General features: G+C 39.2%; 3 protein-coding genes across 3 annotated transcripts; 1 reads left to right on the top strand and 2 right to left on the bottom strand.

Moving 5' to 3' along the window:
- Positions 1–1,184: 1,184 nt before the first annotated feature.
- On the bottom strand, positions 1,185–2,357 carry LOC144428046 (general transcription factor II-I repeat domain-containing protein 2-like). Its single transcript, XM_078116698.1, has one exon. It carries the CDS (start codon positions 2,355–2,357, stop codon positions 1,185–1,187), a length of 1,173 nt encoding a protein of 390 aa, XP_077972824.1.
- Positions 2,358–6,113: 3,756 nt separating this feature from the next.
- On the bottom strand, positions 6,114–12,038 carry LOC120332010 (uncharacterized). Its single transcript, XM_039399213.2, has one exon. It carries the CDS (start codon positions 12,036–12,038, stop codon positions 6,114–6,116), a length of 5,925 nt encoding a protein of 1,974 aa, XP_039255147.2.
- Positions 12,039–12,915: 877 nt separating this feature from the next.
- On the top strand, positions 12,916–17,285 carry LOC120337417 (histone deacetylase complex subunit SAP18-like). The gene is made up of 4 exons (XM_039405182.2): positions 12,916–13,274; positions 15,450–15,569; positions 16,006–16,069; positions 16,549–17,285. Exons 1-4 carry the CDS (start codon positions 13,066–13,068, stop codon positions 16,627–16,629), a joined length of 474 nt encoding a protein of 157 aa, XP_039261116.1. The 5' UTR covers positions 12,916–13,065; the 3' UTR covers positions 16,630–17,285.
- Positions 17,286–18,983: the final 1,698 nt, after the last annotated feature.

Genomic DNA, 18,983 nt, shown 5'->3' with positions numbered 1-18,983 from the left:
TTACGTATGTGAGGCAGGATTCTCATTAATGGTGTTCATTAAAAGTGATTATCTGATCTGCATAACAAACATTAACTTGGAAAATTCTTTGGCTGAAAAATGTTGCCTGACATCATACATCATATTTTTACACCAAAACTTCTGTGAGCGGAAATGACCTATGGTGCTTGACCAAACAAATTATATTAAGTCTATCAGAACGTGGATCCACGATGGTTTCTATTGTCAGTGACATGGGATCCAGCAATCAAGCAATGTAGAGAAGTGCGGGGATAGTTTCTAACAGGTTTGAATAATTTGAAGGATGTGATATCCGCGTATACATATATCACGCAGAAGCCTATCCATTACAATTTACAGCATATTAACTTCTCATTGGTTACTCTATTTTAGATTCGAAGTGAATTGCTCTGTGCCTCGCCCTGCTTTCGAACATAGGAAATTTCAATTTATTGCCGATGTACCGCACCTGATAAAAAATTTACGAACAGCTTTTATAAATCATGACATTGAATTGCCAACATCTGTTGTTACGAAATATAATCTTCCGACTAAAATGGCGAGTATCAAAAATGTGCTTGGTAAAAATGCGCAGTAAGTGTATTATATCTATAGGCTGAACCTAAAATTTACTTAACTAAAGGTTCGATTCTGTTACGTTGAGAAAGTGGCAGATGAGCAGAGAGAAAAAGAGTTGAAACTTGCCCCCAAGCTCACGGAGAAGCATATAAAACCTTCAAAATATCAAAAAATGAGAGTTGGTCTAGCGCAGGGGTGCACAACCTCTTTGCTGTTGACGGCCACATTGCATATATTTATACTCAAAACGGCCGCCAGGGAGTATCTGATCGCGCCGAAAGCGCGCGAAATTTTCTTTGGGCTTTTATGACGTCATAACCGCGTATTTGACCCATGCGAGGTGCAGTCTGCCCAATTATGAAGTATGTAGGACTACTTGGAAGTATAATATTCGCATTTTAAACGGATTTTTCTTTTTGCTGGACCTATTCTTGAGGAGATATATTGCAGCAAGTTGCATAATGATTGCACAATTTTGAAAAAAATCAAAAGCCGAGGAGCGGGGAGGGGCGGTCACACCCATTTTCTTGTCCACAAAGATATAATGAAAAATAAAATATTTTAATGAATTTATTCTATAAAAGTTTGCAACGCATTGTAGCAATTTAATGACTTCCTTGGTCTTGCATGTCGGCAGATAAACTTGCAAAGTCAGGTAACTGGTTGGATACCATCAGTCTTAGTTGAGACTCCAGATTGACGTCTAACAATCTGGTTCGGTACTCATTCTTCAGGTACTTCATTTTTGAAAACGTTGCTTCGCACGTGTAAGTGCTTCCAAAAAGAACGAGAGTTTTTCTTGCCAATTCTCGTAGCACTGGATATGCAACTGCGCCTTTCCATGTGTTCAGCAAATTTTCCTCGTCTTTAAACTTCTGCACAAGCTGCTCATCATTCTTCAACTCCAGCAGTTCCATTTGAAGGTGCAGTGGAGCATTCTCGGTATCAACCAGATGCGGAAAAGCAACGAGTCTTAACGTTTTAGAACTCCTCCTAAAATCTTGAAAACGATCGCCAAAATCCTGCAACACCGTATCGAAAACACCAGAAAATAAGACGATTGGAATTTTGTCAACCTGTATTTCTTTGCTGTCAATAAGGGCCGTCAATTGTGGAAAATGGATGAACTCACGCTGCTGGAGATGACCTTTGAGGAGACGACATTTGTCACGAAAATCCAGTACTTTTTTGTACATGAGACAAACTGTAGTTGCCTTTCCTTGCAGACTTTGATTCAGATTGTTAACGAAGGTTAGAAAATCAACCAGAAACGCCAGAGATGTGAGGAAGTCCGTGTTCAGTAAGGGACAGTCCTTGTTTTTTAAGGAATAGTATTCTATTATTTCTTTGTGTAACCGCAGAGCACGGTGAGATGTTTCTCCCTGAGACAACCAACGAACTGCGGTGTGATATAAAATGTCCTCAGCAGACGTTTCACTCGATTGCAAAAGTTCTCGAAATTGCCGGTGATGAAGAGCATTTGCGCGAATGAACAAGATGATGCGATTGACGTCCTTCAAAATGACATTGATAGCAACAGATTTGGCACACAGTGCTTCCTGGTGGATAATACAGTGCAGGTTGATGAGCTCCTTGTTATCATATTCCTTTGATACGTACTCTGAAAACCTTGCCACAAAACCTTGCGAGTTACCCATCATGGCAGGGGCGCCACGAATTCCACGAAGATTTGTCAGATCGAATCCGTTACGAATACAGGTATTCTTAACTGCAGTAAATATGTCTCCACCACGGGTGCGAGTAGCGAGTGTTTCCATAGAAAGAAGATCCTCGCACAACTCGAAGCTTGGAGATAAAGATCTAATGAAAACAAGTAATTGCGCCGAGTCTGTGATGTCAGTTGATTCATCGACAGCCAGTGAGAATAAACTTGCTTCCTTGTTAACCTGTGTCTGCAGAGAGAGGGTTAACTGCTTGGCGATATCATCTTGCGGCGCTGTATCGTAACACGAGAGAGCAATTGATGAATAGTCAGTTTCCTTACCAGGATGAATGCACTTAACAACATCTATGAGGCAGCGCTTAACAAGTTCCCCATCGGAATAAGGCTTCCCCGCTACACCAAGATGATATGCCACTCTATACTGCTATAAGAAGCTTTGCAACGATTATGAAGGGACTTAATGAAAGTAGAGATGCAAGATGTCTGCTGGCGTACACTTTTTTTCAAATTTTCTACACAAATCTTTCTTGGCTCGCCTTTTAATTTCGCATAAGCATGCGACATATGACGACGAAAATGCTGCTTTGCATTATCCCCTTTCACAGTTTTTATAATTTGACTGCATTAAGACACATCATGGTATGTGCTGCTGTCTCGATCATGAAGTAATCTATCTCCCATTTGGAATTAAATACCCGACCCTCTTCTGACACTGTTCTTTTCCGTTTTAACGACATGAAGTAATGTTTAAAAGTTTTAGGCAGTTTAATATAGGCTAGCGCTGTAATAAACAAAATCTGGTGCTAACTGCAAGCTCAATTAGACCTAATTTGAAATGGTATTCCTCACTAATAAGTTGGCCAATCGACAGATTCACTATCAGGCTTGTCATACAAATCAGAGTCAGAATCAAATAAAACTGCTACAATTTTCTCGGCTGTAAGCTGTGGATGCCTTGCTAGGCTAGCTTGCCACGTTGCTAGGCTGCCGAAACGCGTGATCAATTTGAACCATGAAAAAAAATTCCCAACAGAAAAATACACCATCCAGATTGTGACGCATCGTGTCGTCTGACTTTTCTGATGTGCTTATGTTTTGCTTCAATATACGCCAGCATAGCCGACATATCCTATATTTCAAACATTTTTTTTTGTTTATAGGATTTTGTATGTGGACCGCCGCTGTATTTTTTTACGACGGCCGCAGGTTGTGCACCGTTGGTCTAGCGGCTCAGGTCTACTTGTATTTCAGTTTATTTCCATCTTATTTAAAAATATTAGAGTAACAGTATAAAAGTCGTAATTTCACATTTTTGCTGAAATAAAATAATGTTAAATCGTTTTTTTTTTCTTCATAAACCAATGAGTTAGAATTTTACATCAAACTCCATCTTTTCACAGGTGATCGATCAGTCACAGTACAGCATGCGCAATAAAAACGCTTGTGGAGAGTGACGTACTGCCAAGAGATGCTTTGTCGACATCATTCTTCTGTTCATTCTTCAAAAAATGATTCGATATTGTGAACACCAGGTCCATTGATAATGCTCTGTTCCCTAACTCTCGAGAAAAGATCGATCACCTTATCGAGGTCTGTTGTGTGACACATCATATATATTGTAAGTAAAATCGCATACTAAAGTGGCACCAAATATTTTAGGTGATCGACGTCGTAGAGAATTTAGCATTTCCAGGAAACAAATGGAAGCCAATTCAATCCGGTATTAAGTTAGCAACAACTTCGATAATCGAGCTTCATGCTGACATTGTGCTAGGCGGAAACATGAATTTTTTACTACCTGGAAAACTAACACAAGATGCTGTAGAGAATTTATTCTCTCAGGTTATTTTTTGTCTTATCTTTCAGTACAAAGATAGAATATATTAAATAAATCGTAATTGCATTTATATGGTCGTATGGTGATCTCTGATTGAAATGTTTTTAACATCACAGGTGCGAAGTAAGGGAAATTCGCATCCGAAGGCATGTCAATTCCGAAATGCAATAAAATTAATATTGGTTGGTCAGTTTCTCCACGTTCCCTCAAGTGGAAATTACGACACGGACGACTCAGAAAACAAACGGACGACTCAGAAACACAAAAACAACATAGCAATGCCTCATATTCTTTGACGAATGGTGAGCCACAACCGAACATCGAAATCAATGAAGTGGACGCACTTATTGAATCTGCAGTTGTCTGCATGGACATTTGCGAGTCCAACGGGCTTTATTATATTTTAGAATGGGCTGTTTTCAAAGAACTTAAAAATATAGAAAAATGTGAAACATGTGGAAAATCATTTTGTAGGCAAGAATATACGATCAATATGAAGGATTGTCCCGAAGCCCTTTTAACACTTTTTAAATCATATAATTAAGACTTAATATCCACCGAAAATTCGATACACCTGATTCATCCATCACTGTCCCTGCTTAAATATTTTCAACAACTGGAATCTATTTTTCGGCTCAACATAAAAACTCTAAAATTGCAGCCTAATCCAAAAGCATTATTAAAACAAAAAATCGGATGCTTAAGATGACCATTGTTCTCCAGTTGCCATAATTTAATTGAAAAAATTATAGATAGATACATTCTCTTGAGAATGCGAATTTATGCTAGGAGAGCAACTCAAAAAGTATATGCCACAAATACGCTAGCAGAAGCGCTGCTTGCGCAACAAATATTAGGTAGACAAAGACCTGTATATATATTTTGATTCCGTTTTGAAATTTTTTGATTGTTTTTAATTTATTCGATTTTGTTAGTTACTCTTCGATGTTCTACTTCATCAACGTTACGGTTATCATTAATTATATTTCACGAATGCATTTATACTATTAAAATATATTTTCAGCTAAATTCCGTCGGCCACTTACATATTGTTGAAATATACAGTATTTGTCCTAGTGAACTATGCGTGTTCAACTGTTTGTTCCATGCGCAAGAGTAGTTACGCGTGTTCGGATTTATAGAAAAATAATGCATAATTTGATGATAATAAATCCCATTTTCACAAGGTATTTGAACTGTGTGGGTTTTTAATATAAATAAGGACGTGGATCTAATTACATAAAATCCATTGTTGCGTCAGAATACTTGCATTGTTAAGCGTCAAATTGGTATGTCGCAATAAAGATCTTTGAGGGCCTGATTGAAAAGTTGTACAACGTTGTCTTTGCGGCCCATATTTTTGCAATAGATAGTGTTGTGTCTCTTTTGGGACCCGGAAATGATAAGTCGATTTGCCAGACTCGTTTTATTGAAAGTATTCAAAACGGTTGACTAAAATACAAATGAAATAATTAGCACCAAATAAATCAAAGACAAATGATACAGAATATAAAACTAATACTTACACAAAACAACTCCATATAACAGCATAGTCCCAAAACGACAGATATACAACCAAGGTAAAACAGTAACTATAAATGCAATACCATACGAGCTGTAGACATGCAAATATCATAATGTTATATCGAACGATTCGAAATACAGTATAAAAGAAGACTATTGAATGAATTCAAACTTCAACGTTATAAAGGCGATGTAATCTTAAACTGCCATAACAAGAAATGAAATCCTAAACTGCTACCACCAGAAATGCAATCTTAAACATCTTGCTGAGCTTAGGGGACGATAATAAAATAAATACGTAACACGATAACACGTGAAAGAGAAAAATGCGACACGTCGAATACGAGAAAACAACACAGTAATGATGACGACGACGAGATAGCGATAATCATCACGATGACGATGTACAACTGAAGGAATCCTAACTAAACTAAACTTTAGGACCACACGGACTGCCGACAAAGCCACCCCATGACTATCCGCAGGAAGTCATTCTTCTAGGAGGCAGATTTTCGATGCGGGTCGAATATGTATGCCATTTATAGTTTTAACCGCGACAGTTCGGACTCGTCCGTCAGAACCAGGGTAAATTTGAATAACACGACCAAGTTGCCAACGTCCTCTCGGTGCAACGGGGTCAGAAACGAGCACCAGATTTCCTTCTTGTAAGTTTCGTTGTTCCTTCCGCCACTTACATCGTGTCATCAAATTCGGTAGGTAATCTTTTCGCCATCTTCTCCAAAACTGATTACAAATAGCTTCGGTTTGCCTCCATCGTTTTCTGTAGCATAATTTCATCACGTCTGAATCCAGTGGAAACACTTCGGCCGAATGCCCTTTCAACAAACAATTTGGTGTAATGGCACTAAAGTCGGTTGGTTCGTCGCTCACTGTTGTAATGGGTCTACTATTCATGATGTCGGTAACCCTCGCAAACGCGGTCTTCAAGACTTCGTCGGTTACACGCACATTCCCCAGAACTGCTTTCAAAGCACGCTTTGCGGACTTTACTAATCTTTCCCAAACGCCACCAAAATGGGGAGCGTAAGGTGGAGTGAAATGCCATTCAATATTGTGTTTTAAGCACAGTTCTGCCACGCGAGATTCACCTATCGAGTTAAGGACGGTTTTCAGCTCTCGGGAACCACCAACTATATTTGATCCGTTGTCCGACCATATTTGGGATACAGGTCCTCGTATCGCAATGAAAGACAAAAGTACACATATGAAGGAATCAGTATCCATAGTCCATGCCATCTCAATGTGTACAGCTCTCATTGAAAGACAACAAAACAAACACCCCCATCGTTTCTCTAAAACCCTGCCTCTCTTTGTTTGGATCGGGCCGAAGAAATCCAGCCCGACATTTTCGAACGGTCTTGCTTCAGTAACACGAACTTTGGGCAGATTCGACATCAGTGGGGTTCTGCAACTTGCTCGGCGTCTTTTACATTCCCAACAATTATCAATTATTCGTTTGACAAGTTTTCTCCCTTTTATATGCCAGTAGCGCTGTCTTAATGCGCTAAGCGTGGCCTCTGGACCGGCATGTGCGAGTCGAATATGAGCAGCTTTCATTATCAACCATGAAATTCGACATGGGCAGTTCGAATCACATTTCAAACTTGAATACGGCAGTATAATAGGATGTTTCGAACGCAGTGGGATATTGGCATTTTCAAGACGGCCCCCGACGCGGATCACTTGTCCATCGAAAAATGGCGTCAGATTAAGTAACGTTGATTTTGATGATAAATCTTCTCGGTTAGTTATGCATTTGCGCTCCACGCGGAAATGCTCGTTTTGAGCAGAAACTATCCAATACCGGCCCGCGAGTTCCAACTGTTTAGGAGTCACAAGTTGAGCTGGCAGCGGGCTATACGTCGGACATTTCACAGAAAGATTCTTAAAATACCGAGCTGCCAACAAAACCACGGCAGTTCGTTTGCATAAGGAAAACCACGAATCAAAACGTTCGACATCGACGACCTTTTCGATTTCCGAATCAAGTACTCCATCGCTGTTATCCGTAGTTATAAAACAATCTGCTAGTATGCATGTTTGATATTTAATCTCTTGGTCGTGGTCGTCAACTGCACGTAACGCTATCTGGCTTGGCCAATCACTTTCGGGCATGAGCAAAAACTCTGGTCCATGTAGCCATCGATCAGAATTTTCTAGAAATTTGGAAACCGTCATTCCCCTAGTGCAGTAATCAGCGGGATTCTGTGCGGAGTCGACGTACTTCCATTGGTGTGGCCGAGTGTGATCGAGTATTTCGCGAACGCGATTGGCTACAAATGTTTTAAATCTTCGAGTTTTATTTTTCAAATATCTCAATACACAAGTCGAGTCGGACCACATATGTACGTCGCCTAGTGGAAGGGATAGTTCTTTTCGGAGAAAATTTAACAATCGCACGGCCAAGAGAGCACCTTGCAATTCTAAACGAGGCACGGTCATACCTTTCATAGGTGCGACTCTTGCTTTAGCCGCGATAAGACTACACTGAAAATTCTCCCGGGAATGCTTCGATATTATGTATGCTACCGCGCCATATGCCACTTCTGATGCATCACAGAATATATGAATTTCATACGAGGAACTTTCACATTTAACACCTTTAAATTGACGTGGAATCGAAAAACTCTTTAAACATTTCAGCGAATTTATCCAATTTTCCCAACACTTCAATCTCTTATTATCAAATACTTCGTCCCAAGCTAAGTTGTCACGCCAACATTCCCGCAGTAATAATTTGGCATACAAAATGATTGGTGCTACAAATCCTAATGGATCGAATATTGAACTGGTTACACTAAGGGCCTTTCTTTTCGTGGTAAATTCAGTAAATTTCTGGTGGTCGAATATAAAGCAATCCTTCTCGATGTCCCAATGCAAGCCCAGAGCTTTTCTAACAGGTAATCTGTCCAGATCTAAGTCAACATTAGTGACGACACGTCCACTGGATATTTCACGTAAAACCGATTTAGAATTCGAAACCCACTTGGTCAAGTTGAATCCTTTATCGTGTAACATCTTAATCATATCTTTAGCTGTCGATACCGCGGAATCAACATTCCATTTCGAAGTAAGTAAATCATCGACATAAAAGTCTCTATCGGTAGTTAATATTACGTCTCTAGGAAACTTGTTTCTACTATCGTACGCAGCTCTCTTCAAACAAAAGTTTGCGACATAAGGTGAATCCACAGCTCCAAAAATACGAACTAAGAATTTATACACATCTGGCCGTTTGGTTGAAAAAAGGTCTTCCGACCAGAGAAAACGTGCAGAATCCGTATCATCTTCCGGCAATCGAATCATATGAAACATGGCTTCTATATCGGCGCTTATAGCGATTGGTCTTTCCCGAAAACGTAAAAGCACCCCGACTAGATTATTGATCAAATCGCGCCCGGACATCAATCGACTGTTCAGACTGACGCCGCAGCAAGTAGATGCCGCGTCAAAAACAATTCTTAGTTTATTTGGCTTGTTGGGATTTTCAACGCCATGATGAGGCAGAAACCAAGTTCGAGGACCGCGAAACGCCTTTTCATCTGAAGTTAGCTTACGCACCCAACCCCTTTCAATATTCTTTGCCATTTCTTTACAATATAAGTTTCGCAAACGTTCGTTTCCTTGGAGTCGTTTTCTGAGATTTTCGAACCTGTTAAGCGCTACGTGTTCGTTTTGCGGCATTTTGCAATTTTCATTTCTCCACATAAACCCAACCTCGTAATGACCGTCGATAAATCTAATTTTTCTTTCCATCAAATTATCAGTTTGTCTATCTTCAATCGACTCGCTACGGGTCAAATTGTACGCCGTGCCTACAGCTTCAGTGGACCAAAATCGCTCAACTTGTTCTTGCAGCATGTTATACTGGTCACGCAAATCACAACACAGCATATTTGAAACAGTTTCATCTTCATTAGTCGCGCCTGAAGACCCGATCAAAGTCCAACCGAGAGGAGTTTTAATACCCACTGGTTCATGTTGCTGGCCGACTCTACGTTCAAGCTGGAAATGCGCCAAGGGATTATCGGCTCCGATTAAAATCATGGCTTTGTTCGCTTCAATGTCGGTTAACGGAATATCCTGCAGGTGAGTCATATTGTGATCGTTCTTAAGGATTCTAGCTGGATGTGGTATGCGTGACTCGACCACAAACACGTTGCTTAACATCAGAATTTGACCACTCTCGTCGTGAGCAGATCGCACCGACAATTTCACCACCTCCGTATTTTGCGAAACGCCCTTATTGCATAAGGTGTTAATGGTTAGACACCTAGGACTTCCTTTCAAACCAAGTTTTTGTTTTAATTTGGGATGTATTATTGAGATTTGACTGGCAGAATCTAGAACAGCGATAGCATATTCAGAGGATCCCAATGGGCCTTTTACTACGACTGGCAAAAGCTGAAACTGAACACCATTAACGCCTGAAACATGAGAATTGGCAACGCCGCTCATTTGAGGAGGGAGATCAGGCTGATTGTTATCACTCAATCTATTAGGAACGACTCTCAAACCATGGATGGCTGAATGATGCTTACCGGGACAAACACGACACATATTGCGGAACCGGCACGAAATAGCTAAATGTCCAGGTTCGAGACAGTTAAAGCACAGGCGTGAATTTAGTAGAAATCTTCTTTTCGTGTCATTGGCACTAAACCTGAAGCTATCGCAGTTACTTAAAGAATGAAAACCATTGCAATAGAAACATTGCATTCGCGGTTGTTCGAGCGGCTGATTTGAATGACCCGATAAAGGGTATACCACATTCTTCTTAGGAAATGCCTGTCTGCGATCGTCACGATCTATTTTAGTACTGAAAAGATTTGGTGAAAAAGGATTTCCTAATTCCTCGCATCGTTCCCACAACCACTGCTCGAAGTCCAGTAAACTCGGCATTTCGTCGGCACGAATCATATCAGTCACAAACTTATTCCAACTCGAGGTCAGTTCTGCCGGAATTCGCATTGCTGTCTTTCTAACATTTTCAATACTATACAAATCTGCAAGCAATCGCATTTTCTTCAAATTTATCACAATGTCGCGAACTTCAGAATGAAAATCGGATATTTTTCGGATACTGAATTCTGTTACTCGTCTACCATCTACAACCTTCTCGAGAAAGGCCCGAGCAATCGTCACCCGTTGGCCGAATATATGTTTCAATTCACTCAACGCGACAATATAATTACTTCCCACCGTGCCTAAGCCATCGACATGTCGTTTAGCCACCCCCGTCAAAGACGCGACTAAGCGAACCATACGCGAACCGTCGTCGTCAAGAGAACTGTGTACATTATCAAAAAATAACTCAATAAAGTTTGGCCATTCTAGGGGCGTTCCGCTAAAACTAGGAATCGTAATCGGCGATAAATGGTGCTGGGACAATATTCTAGAATTCAACTGTAATGATAACATAGTTTGTTCCTCTACTGACATATTAAAAGAATTAACAGAAAATTTACCAGACTGGTTAGGTTCCAAGTGGTCAATCCACGCGTCGACTGCTTCTTGTGGTATGAGCATTCTGTTTGCAGGAGACGGGCGTTTGTAAGTTCGTGCTGTCGGGAAGTGCAATTCTTTGGTCTTTTCTGAATTTGTTGCCACTTGACTCTTCGTCGGAACAAAAAAGTTCACTGCACTTCGTCTGCGTGTTGACTCTAACGGATATTCAATATTGACGCCACGGAAGTTATCTTTAGGCATCTTTTTGGTAGCCAATTCAGTCTTTTCTTGTTCAATTTCACGCATAAGTTCGTCAGCTTGGCGACGTGTTAGATCTGCCATTCGTTCTTTTTCGTTTATATCAAGGCGACGCTCTAGTGCTGATATTTTATTGCGAATGGTATCTTCTTCTGTGAGAAAGTCTCGTTTAGCCATACGTACAAGAGAATCGGCTCTTTCTACCTCTCGTTCTTGCTCAAGTTGCAATCGCTTCAGTGATTCAACACTGCATTTGCTTGTATTGGATTCGACAGACCCGTGATCAGAAACGATCTCCTCGTCAAGGTAAGAATTAATTCTGCTTTCAATTTGATCGATTTTCGATAACATCATTTGCCTTCCAGTTTCATATTTCTTCAAAACATTTGGATTACGGGTAGTCGGAATGAGTTTATCCATCACTTGGTCATAAGCAATTCGTTTAATATGAAGTTTAATTTTAAGATCAGTAGCGATAGAATTTTGAGCATTTTCAGTAATCGATTTTGAAATTCTGTCGCACAAACCATTTAGTTCATTTTGTAGTCGGACTCTTTCGTGGCATAATACATTGCGTCCAATAGTTTCAGAGTTACCGTCGTCTGTTTCCGCGAGAGGAACTGCAGGCGAAGAAGAAGCTTCTCGTCTATTCAAATCTTGTGTAATTGATTCATCTGCTTCGTTCATCGTCGTCGCAAGGAGATTTGTTCAACTTTGTCACTTTTGGGACCCTCAAATGATAAGTCGATTTGCCAGACTCGTTTTATTGAAAGTATTCAAAACGGTTGACTAAAATACAAATGAAATAATTAGCACCAAATAAATCAAAGACAAATGATACAGAATATAAAACTAATACTTACACAAAACAACTCCATATAACAGCATAGTCCCAAAACGACAGATATACAACCAAGGTAAAACAGTAACTATAAATGCAATACCATACGAGCTGTAGACATGCAAATATCATAATGTTATATCGAACGATTCGAAATACAGTATAAAAGAAGACTATTGAATGAATTCAAACTTCAACGTTATAAAGGCGATGTAATCTTAAACTGCCATAACAAGAAATGAAATCCTAAACTGCTACCACCAGAAATGCAATCTTAAACATCTTGCTGAGCTTAGGGGACGATAATAAAATAAATACGTAACACGATAACACGTGAAAGAGAAAAATGCGACACGTCGAATACGAGAAAACAACACAGTAATGATGACGACGACGAGATAGCGATAATCATCACGATGACGATGTACAACTGAAGGAATCCTAACTAAACTAAACTTTAGGACCACACGGACTGCCGACATGTTGTACTTCATATTTTATTACATAGTTCATAGCTTGGCGGTAAAAATCCACCCTTCGGTTTCAGTCTTGCTCCACTAACAGCTGAGTTATTTGATTCGGTACAACAACACGAAGAAAATTCCCCATAAGACTCCATTGTATCGCGTTTTTCAAATATGGCACAAGATGGCGTCCATGGAGCTGTTTAACATTAGGCAAGTTGGTTGCTTGGCCTGGGCCGTCCTAAAACGCGGAAATACGATTTTGATTGACAGCCAACGGATTTGCTCATTCGCGGTACCTCTAGTGCGCGTGCTCTTCTGTGTGTTACGTGACGATAGAGTTGCTAGGTTTTATCTCTGCTTTCGTCTGTTATTTTGATAATAATTTAGTAATACATAAAACATAGCTATGCCTCAAGCTGGTTCACTGGAAGACCGACTCAGGAGTGTAGCACAGGACGCGCCAGCGGAAGAAAAGCCGGCGCCAAAGCCAGCTATTGATAGAGAGAAAACCTGTCCACTCTTGCTGAGGGTTTTTACTTGCAATGGAAGACACCATCCTCTGAGTGATTATGCGCGAGGGAATGTGCCAAATAATGAATTACAGATTTACACATGGTAAGTGTTGTGTTTGTACAATCTTGTTGATTTTTAAATCGTGGACTTCTAATCAATGACATTAGTTTTCTGAAATACATAAAGCAAACTAAATTGGGATGATTTAATCATATTCCGAACAAATTCTCCATGTTTAGTGTTCAGTTGAAGCTTAATCAGAAATATAATAATGCGTTTTTTCCATCTAAGTTTTTGATTTTATTGTCAGATGATATCTGTCCTTAAATTACTGAATTATCAAACTCCAATTGCTGAATTGTTCACTGTCACTTTGTTGTGAGAGAGAGTGTATAAAATAGGCGTGTGTAAAGTGTCTGGTCTCGTATCTCGAGTACTCCTAATGGGCTTAGTATAACAATTTTTGCACATGTCATTCCTAACCCCCACCTGACTACGCCATCTCAAAATCGCAATTAGCCAAAGAGCTTGCCAACGTATAACTGAAATTGCATCTGCACCGACGATAAAGAACTCGACTCTCATATCGGGATTATTGCGACGAGAAAATGAGAGAAATAGCTTGCTCGATTTTGCACAGTCGCACATTACTGTGTTATGCTACGCCCACTAGAAGTAAGAAACTACACTGAACCCTTCACAATCAACGATGCATGATAACCGTGTTTCGTATACATGATTTCACTGGTACCTGTTTTGCATCGCACATACGTCTAAGATAACGCCATTCTTGTGAGTTTGTCAATATTACTCATGGGCCCGAGTCTGTTTTACTTTTGTGTTATTGCACATAATACATTCACACAATTCATCACCACAATTGCTTGGCGGTATGGCGCATCGTGTTGAATGATAGGAATCCTGTGAGAATAGTTATGGGCGAAAAAAACGCCAGACTCCTCGCCGACTGACTCCTGGTCAGTTACGGCTCTGATTCAGCGTATTGCTCATCCAATAATTTTACGCAAAAACACTCCCAAAATTGATGACAATGTATAGAAATAATGTTCGGGTCGTCCAATTTTGCTCTGACCCAACTTATTTTTCATTCAATAATTTTACACCGATGTATGTTTATTTGCCTCAAAAATGTAACAGTACCGGTATCTGCATAATAGTTAAACGGTATAAAAGAGACTGGATACATTTTCAAGACCTTACCGGCCTAAGACACAGATGTGCGACATGCACGCTAACAAGTATAACTGCAGTTTAGGACTGCTGCGTTATAGTAGGACAACGAACATGAAAATTACAAATAAAACTCTTGTGCAATACACAGGACGAAGAGGTACGGCACCACGATGATATGTACAATAGGCAGTTTATGGCACGTTCATGTCCAAGGTTCTGATGATGGAGGGTATAAATCGAAATCGCATTTTTGTGTGTTTTACGGTAGATTGTACGAAACAAGTAAAAATTTATTCGAGACATGAACTAGCCAAAAACCAACGTTGGGTGGGACCACGACACAAAAGGGTTAGGTTCTAAAAAGGTAAATAATATAGGACATATGTAGAAATTCGTTGTTTACACTCGAGTTGGTAATTCTAAATTGTATGCGACAAAAGTAATGAGAACAATAGAGTCTGGCATAAAATGCAGGTCAACTTCATAGGCGCTATTGTGTGGAATTTATTGTCACCACGTCTCAGCATGATAAATTTAATTTGTATAAGATGATCTTTTCATTAGCAAGGATCCAATGAAGTAACTGTACAAAGCTAATAAACCATAAAAATATGCAGGAACTAGAGACAATGGAATAGTGGGTTGCCCGAGACTTGTTTCCTGAGCAATGGAAGTTGGTTGCATTCATGATGACATAGTCAAACGGAGATATTTTCATCTGCCAGTCTTTTCTCAACTTTTTCCCACCAATCATCAAAGAGCCCTTTGTATCTGAAAAATAATGCCTGGAGATTAGAATGTCCTGCACGAAAGCTAATATAATTCCAATAATTGTGCTTTAAGTTTTGATCTAAATGTACTTAACAGTACCAGTATCCGGGAATTTCTGATTGCACGCTCTATTTCTCGTTCAAAAAGGCCATGAAATCCAGACTGGCCTGTAGTTTTATCCAGGAATAATCTGAGTGAGGGCTCGGAACTTCGCTCAGACATGAGACTCCCATACTCCTGTGTGAGTGCTCGTAACTTTGGTCAGCGAAATTAAATATATAAAATTAACTAGTCTCATCCCTTTTTACACAGGATGGATGCAACATTGAAAGAATTAACAAGTCTGGTGAAGGAAGTGAATCCTGACGCTCGAAGGAAAGGAACAAAGTTTGAGTTTTCTACAGTTTATATGGAAAGAAATGGACGCCATAGGTTAGTTGAAAAGTATTCACCGTAAAGCTATCAAATAGCTTCTGATATTTCAGTGGCGCCCATACCTTGCTCAGATATTGTCTCATGCACTCTTGAATGGTCTTTCATAACCTTTCTCTCCTTTACTACCGAGTACTCAGAGTTATCTTTACTTCTGAGTGAGTGCCCGTAACTTTGCTTAGAGATGAGTCTTCTTTACTTCTGAGTGAGTGAGTGTGTGTTCAGAGTAATATTATTAAAAACAGTTTAAAAAAATACCCACCGTCGTCATTGAGGTTTTTTTTTAGTTAATTTAACGCAACTCCATCACACTGAAATGCCATTTTTGATTCCATTTTAATATTCTGTATCATGTAACATTGGTTATTCTCAGTATGGTGAAAAATCATTAATTAAACAATGGAACGCTCAATATTTCTCCACTATATTTTTATAGGTACAAAGACATTGGTCGAACAATGGCAGGATTGAAGGGGCCAGATGACAACGTTACTTTACAGGTAATTTTATCCGCACTATGGGAATGTCCGTCATATAACATTCCACACTGGCGGAATTCAACCCCCATTAAGAGGATTTGAAAATTGTTTCTTTATATAATGTTATATATATTTAAGGTGTCCATAAGTCTTTTTTTAAATTGCAAAGAATTGGCCCTTGGAGATGAATTAAATGAATCAAAAATTACTGATTTAAAAACAACAAAGCTTGTTAAGCTATATTAAGAACTGACTTCATGACAAAAATTAAAAGTACTTTATGGACACCCTGTATATTAAGACTTGCTTTGTCATTTTCTGTGTAGCAATTCCATATACATACATTCATATATATTTCCCTTCAATTATTTTTGTCTGGAAAGTGAGCATGTCAGAGGCTACGGTTTCCAATATAATTAAGGTTTTCAACTTTCCTCTACACAAGATATATATTCTATCCTATCTTCTCAAAGTTTCAATTTTTCATATTGTTGTTTAAGGACCAAAAATTCCAGATTGGGGATTTCATGGACATAGCAATTTCAATGCCACAGATGGGAAGAAGAGATTCATGGAGGTGAACACTGAAATTGGGAACACTCAATATTGGCGATATGTTGTCTGGAGAAAGCAATGACTTGGTTTTTAATTTGCCTCTTGGCCTTCAACATTTTGGTCTACTTAGTCTACTTGGGCACGGAATACAGATTTTTTGAATGACATTCATTCAAAAAGTTGAATTTTGCTTATAAATTGAGTTTTTTCGCACAATGATAACCTAATTTAGGCATTTTATCCTTTTCATTAGATGGTTCAGATATCTATAGCCAGCTGGAAACCAAAGTTATCATTTTTTGCTGCTTGAAAGTTATAAATATCTAACCTTGTTAGTAGACTACCCATATACAATTTAAGTCACACTCAATGCCTTACTATCATTTGGGGTTATGTGTGACTTCCTTTTCTTGCTCTACTCCGTTGCGCAAGTGGATTCTCGAAGATGAAAACTTTTTATTTTGGTGGTTTTACCTACTGCTTTTCGGAATTCAGTCTCACCAAGCAGTTCCAACATTGTGCATTTTGAGTGAGTTGTGAGATATCAATTCACTTCTTATCGGTCTGCTACATGTCTACAAGCTTTCACATTGTAGTTCTGGGTTCAAAGTGATACACTCCTTAATGCTGATCTGTATGTTTTTATTGTGCAGTTTTCAAATAAAATACATCTTGTCCCGAGTGTTTTTTGTTGTTGTATTTTTTTTAGAAAAAACGGAATTGGGAACCTTGGTCCTAGAGCAGTGTTTTTCAACCTTTTTCATCGTGGTACTGGTACACCTTTTACAAGTTTCAAGAACTTTGTATATCTTACAAATACCAATGTTAGTTTAAGGCCTAAATAAACGTTAAATTTTAAGCACAATATCTAAATTTGACTGATGTCCGTAACGGGAATAATGTTCAATAAAGCGCATGGCAACCAAAATGAACAACAGACAGACATGTGCCTGCATTACCTAGATAAATTGTGATGTAACGATGTGATCAAGTCGTTTTTTTGGGTAAATGACATTTTATTTATCATGTGTGCCACATTTGCAAATGATTATTCTGTAATTTAAATAGGATGCGTATACCTTTTATCAGTTGTATACCCTGCTTCTTGTCCCCGGTTGTAGAGCACTGTCCTAGAGCATGTTTCGCAGTGTGGTATTTTGTATTGATATTGAAGTCAAAAGTTAGAGCGCTAATTCTTAACTAACATAGGATTTACATATTTATCCCGGGGGTAAGGAAAGCCCATAATAAGACAACTTAATAATATGCCGAACCACGGCCCCATGTTGGGTATGGGATTAGTTAGCCAGTTATTTGTTTTCTAATTTGAGCTCCTTGGTATATGTTTGAATTACAATTGCCCTCTCCGGATAGTTTGGAGTGGAGCATAATGACTATAAGTTGGATGTTGGCGGCATATTTCATCCCGCCATTCTCTGGGGATGGGGTGGGATTAGTCTATTCCATGTGGAAAACCTCTTCTTCCTATCCCCAGCATACAGTGTAAAGCAATTTATTATCTGGAATACCCGCCTTCCAGTCACGACAACACACAATGTTTAAAAATGCTCCCAAAACTCGAGCCATGCAAGTAATAGGTTGATAGCTTGTCTGATAAACCTTCTATTCAATGCTTATAAATGTCACAAGATTGAATGAAACAATACAAGTACTGTTAGAGCAGGGGTTCCCAAACCAGGGACCATGACCCCAAATTGGGTTGGAGTGATAATTAGATAGGGTCGCTGAGGTATGGTAGAAGATGGATGTACAAAACATCTAAGATTTGACAAAACATGTTAAATTAAGCAGTTTGTACCATGGCTTACTGTAAAACAGACCCATATGCATCGCTATATGCTTATGCTATAGCATAGAAAATGTAGGTGAATATTGTGACATCACTGTTTGGTCTTAGTGATTTTACTTAATAATACCACCACATGACCAAACTCAAAAGTCCGATGGAAGAAGCTCTGAAGTTCCATGAAAAATATATATATTGACATGGGGTTGCACTGGACACCTGAAAGTTGTAGGCTTGGGAACCCCTGGTATAGAGGAACGGGGGTGTTCAATATGGTCGTTATGATTTTGAGACCTGTCTAAGCACTCATGGAGAGTAAACCATATTTTGGGTAAATGTCCTGATTTGGGGAAAAAATTTGGAGACGTGGCTCTCCTAAATCAGGACATTCGAAATAAGCCTTTAGACACGTCTCAAAATCGTAACATTTACTCGGAATCAAGACGATTTGTTCTCTTTGAGCGTGACCAAATCAGAGGATTTTGCTCAAAATATGGCTTATTCTCCATTATACATTGATGAGCAGTCTCAAAATCAGGGCACCCAATTAAGACTTTTTAATGATGCACTCAA

This window comes from Styela clava, chromosome 10 (assembly GCF_964204865.1).
Source record: "Styela clava chromosome 10, kaStyClav1.hap1.2, whole genome shotgun sequence".
Classification (NCBI taxonomy): Eukaryota; Metazoa; Chordata; class Ascidiacea; order Stolidobranchia; family Styelidae; genus Styela; species Styela clava.
Note: the sequence above shows the minus strand (reverse complement) of the source record. Positions and strands in the feature narration are given on the sequence as shown.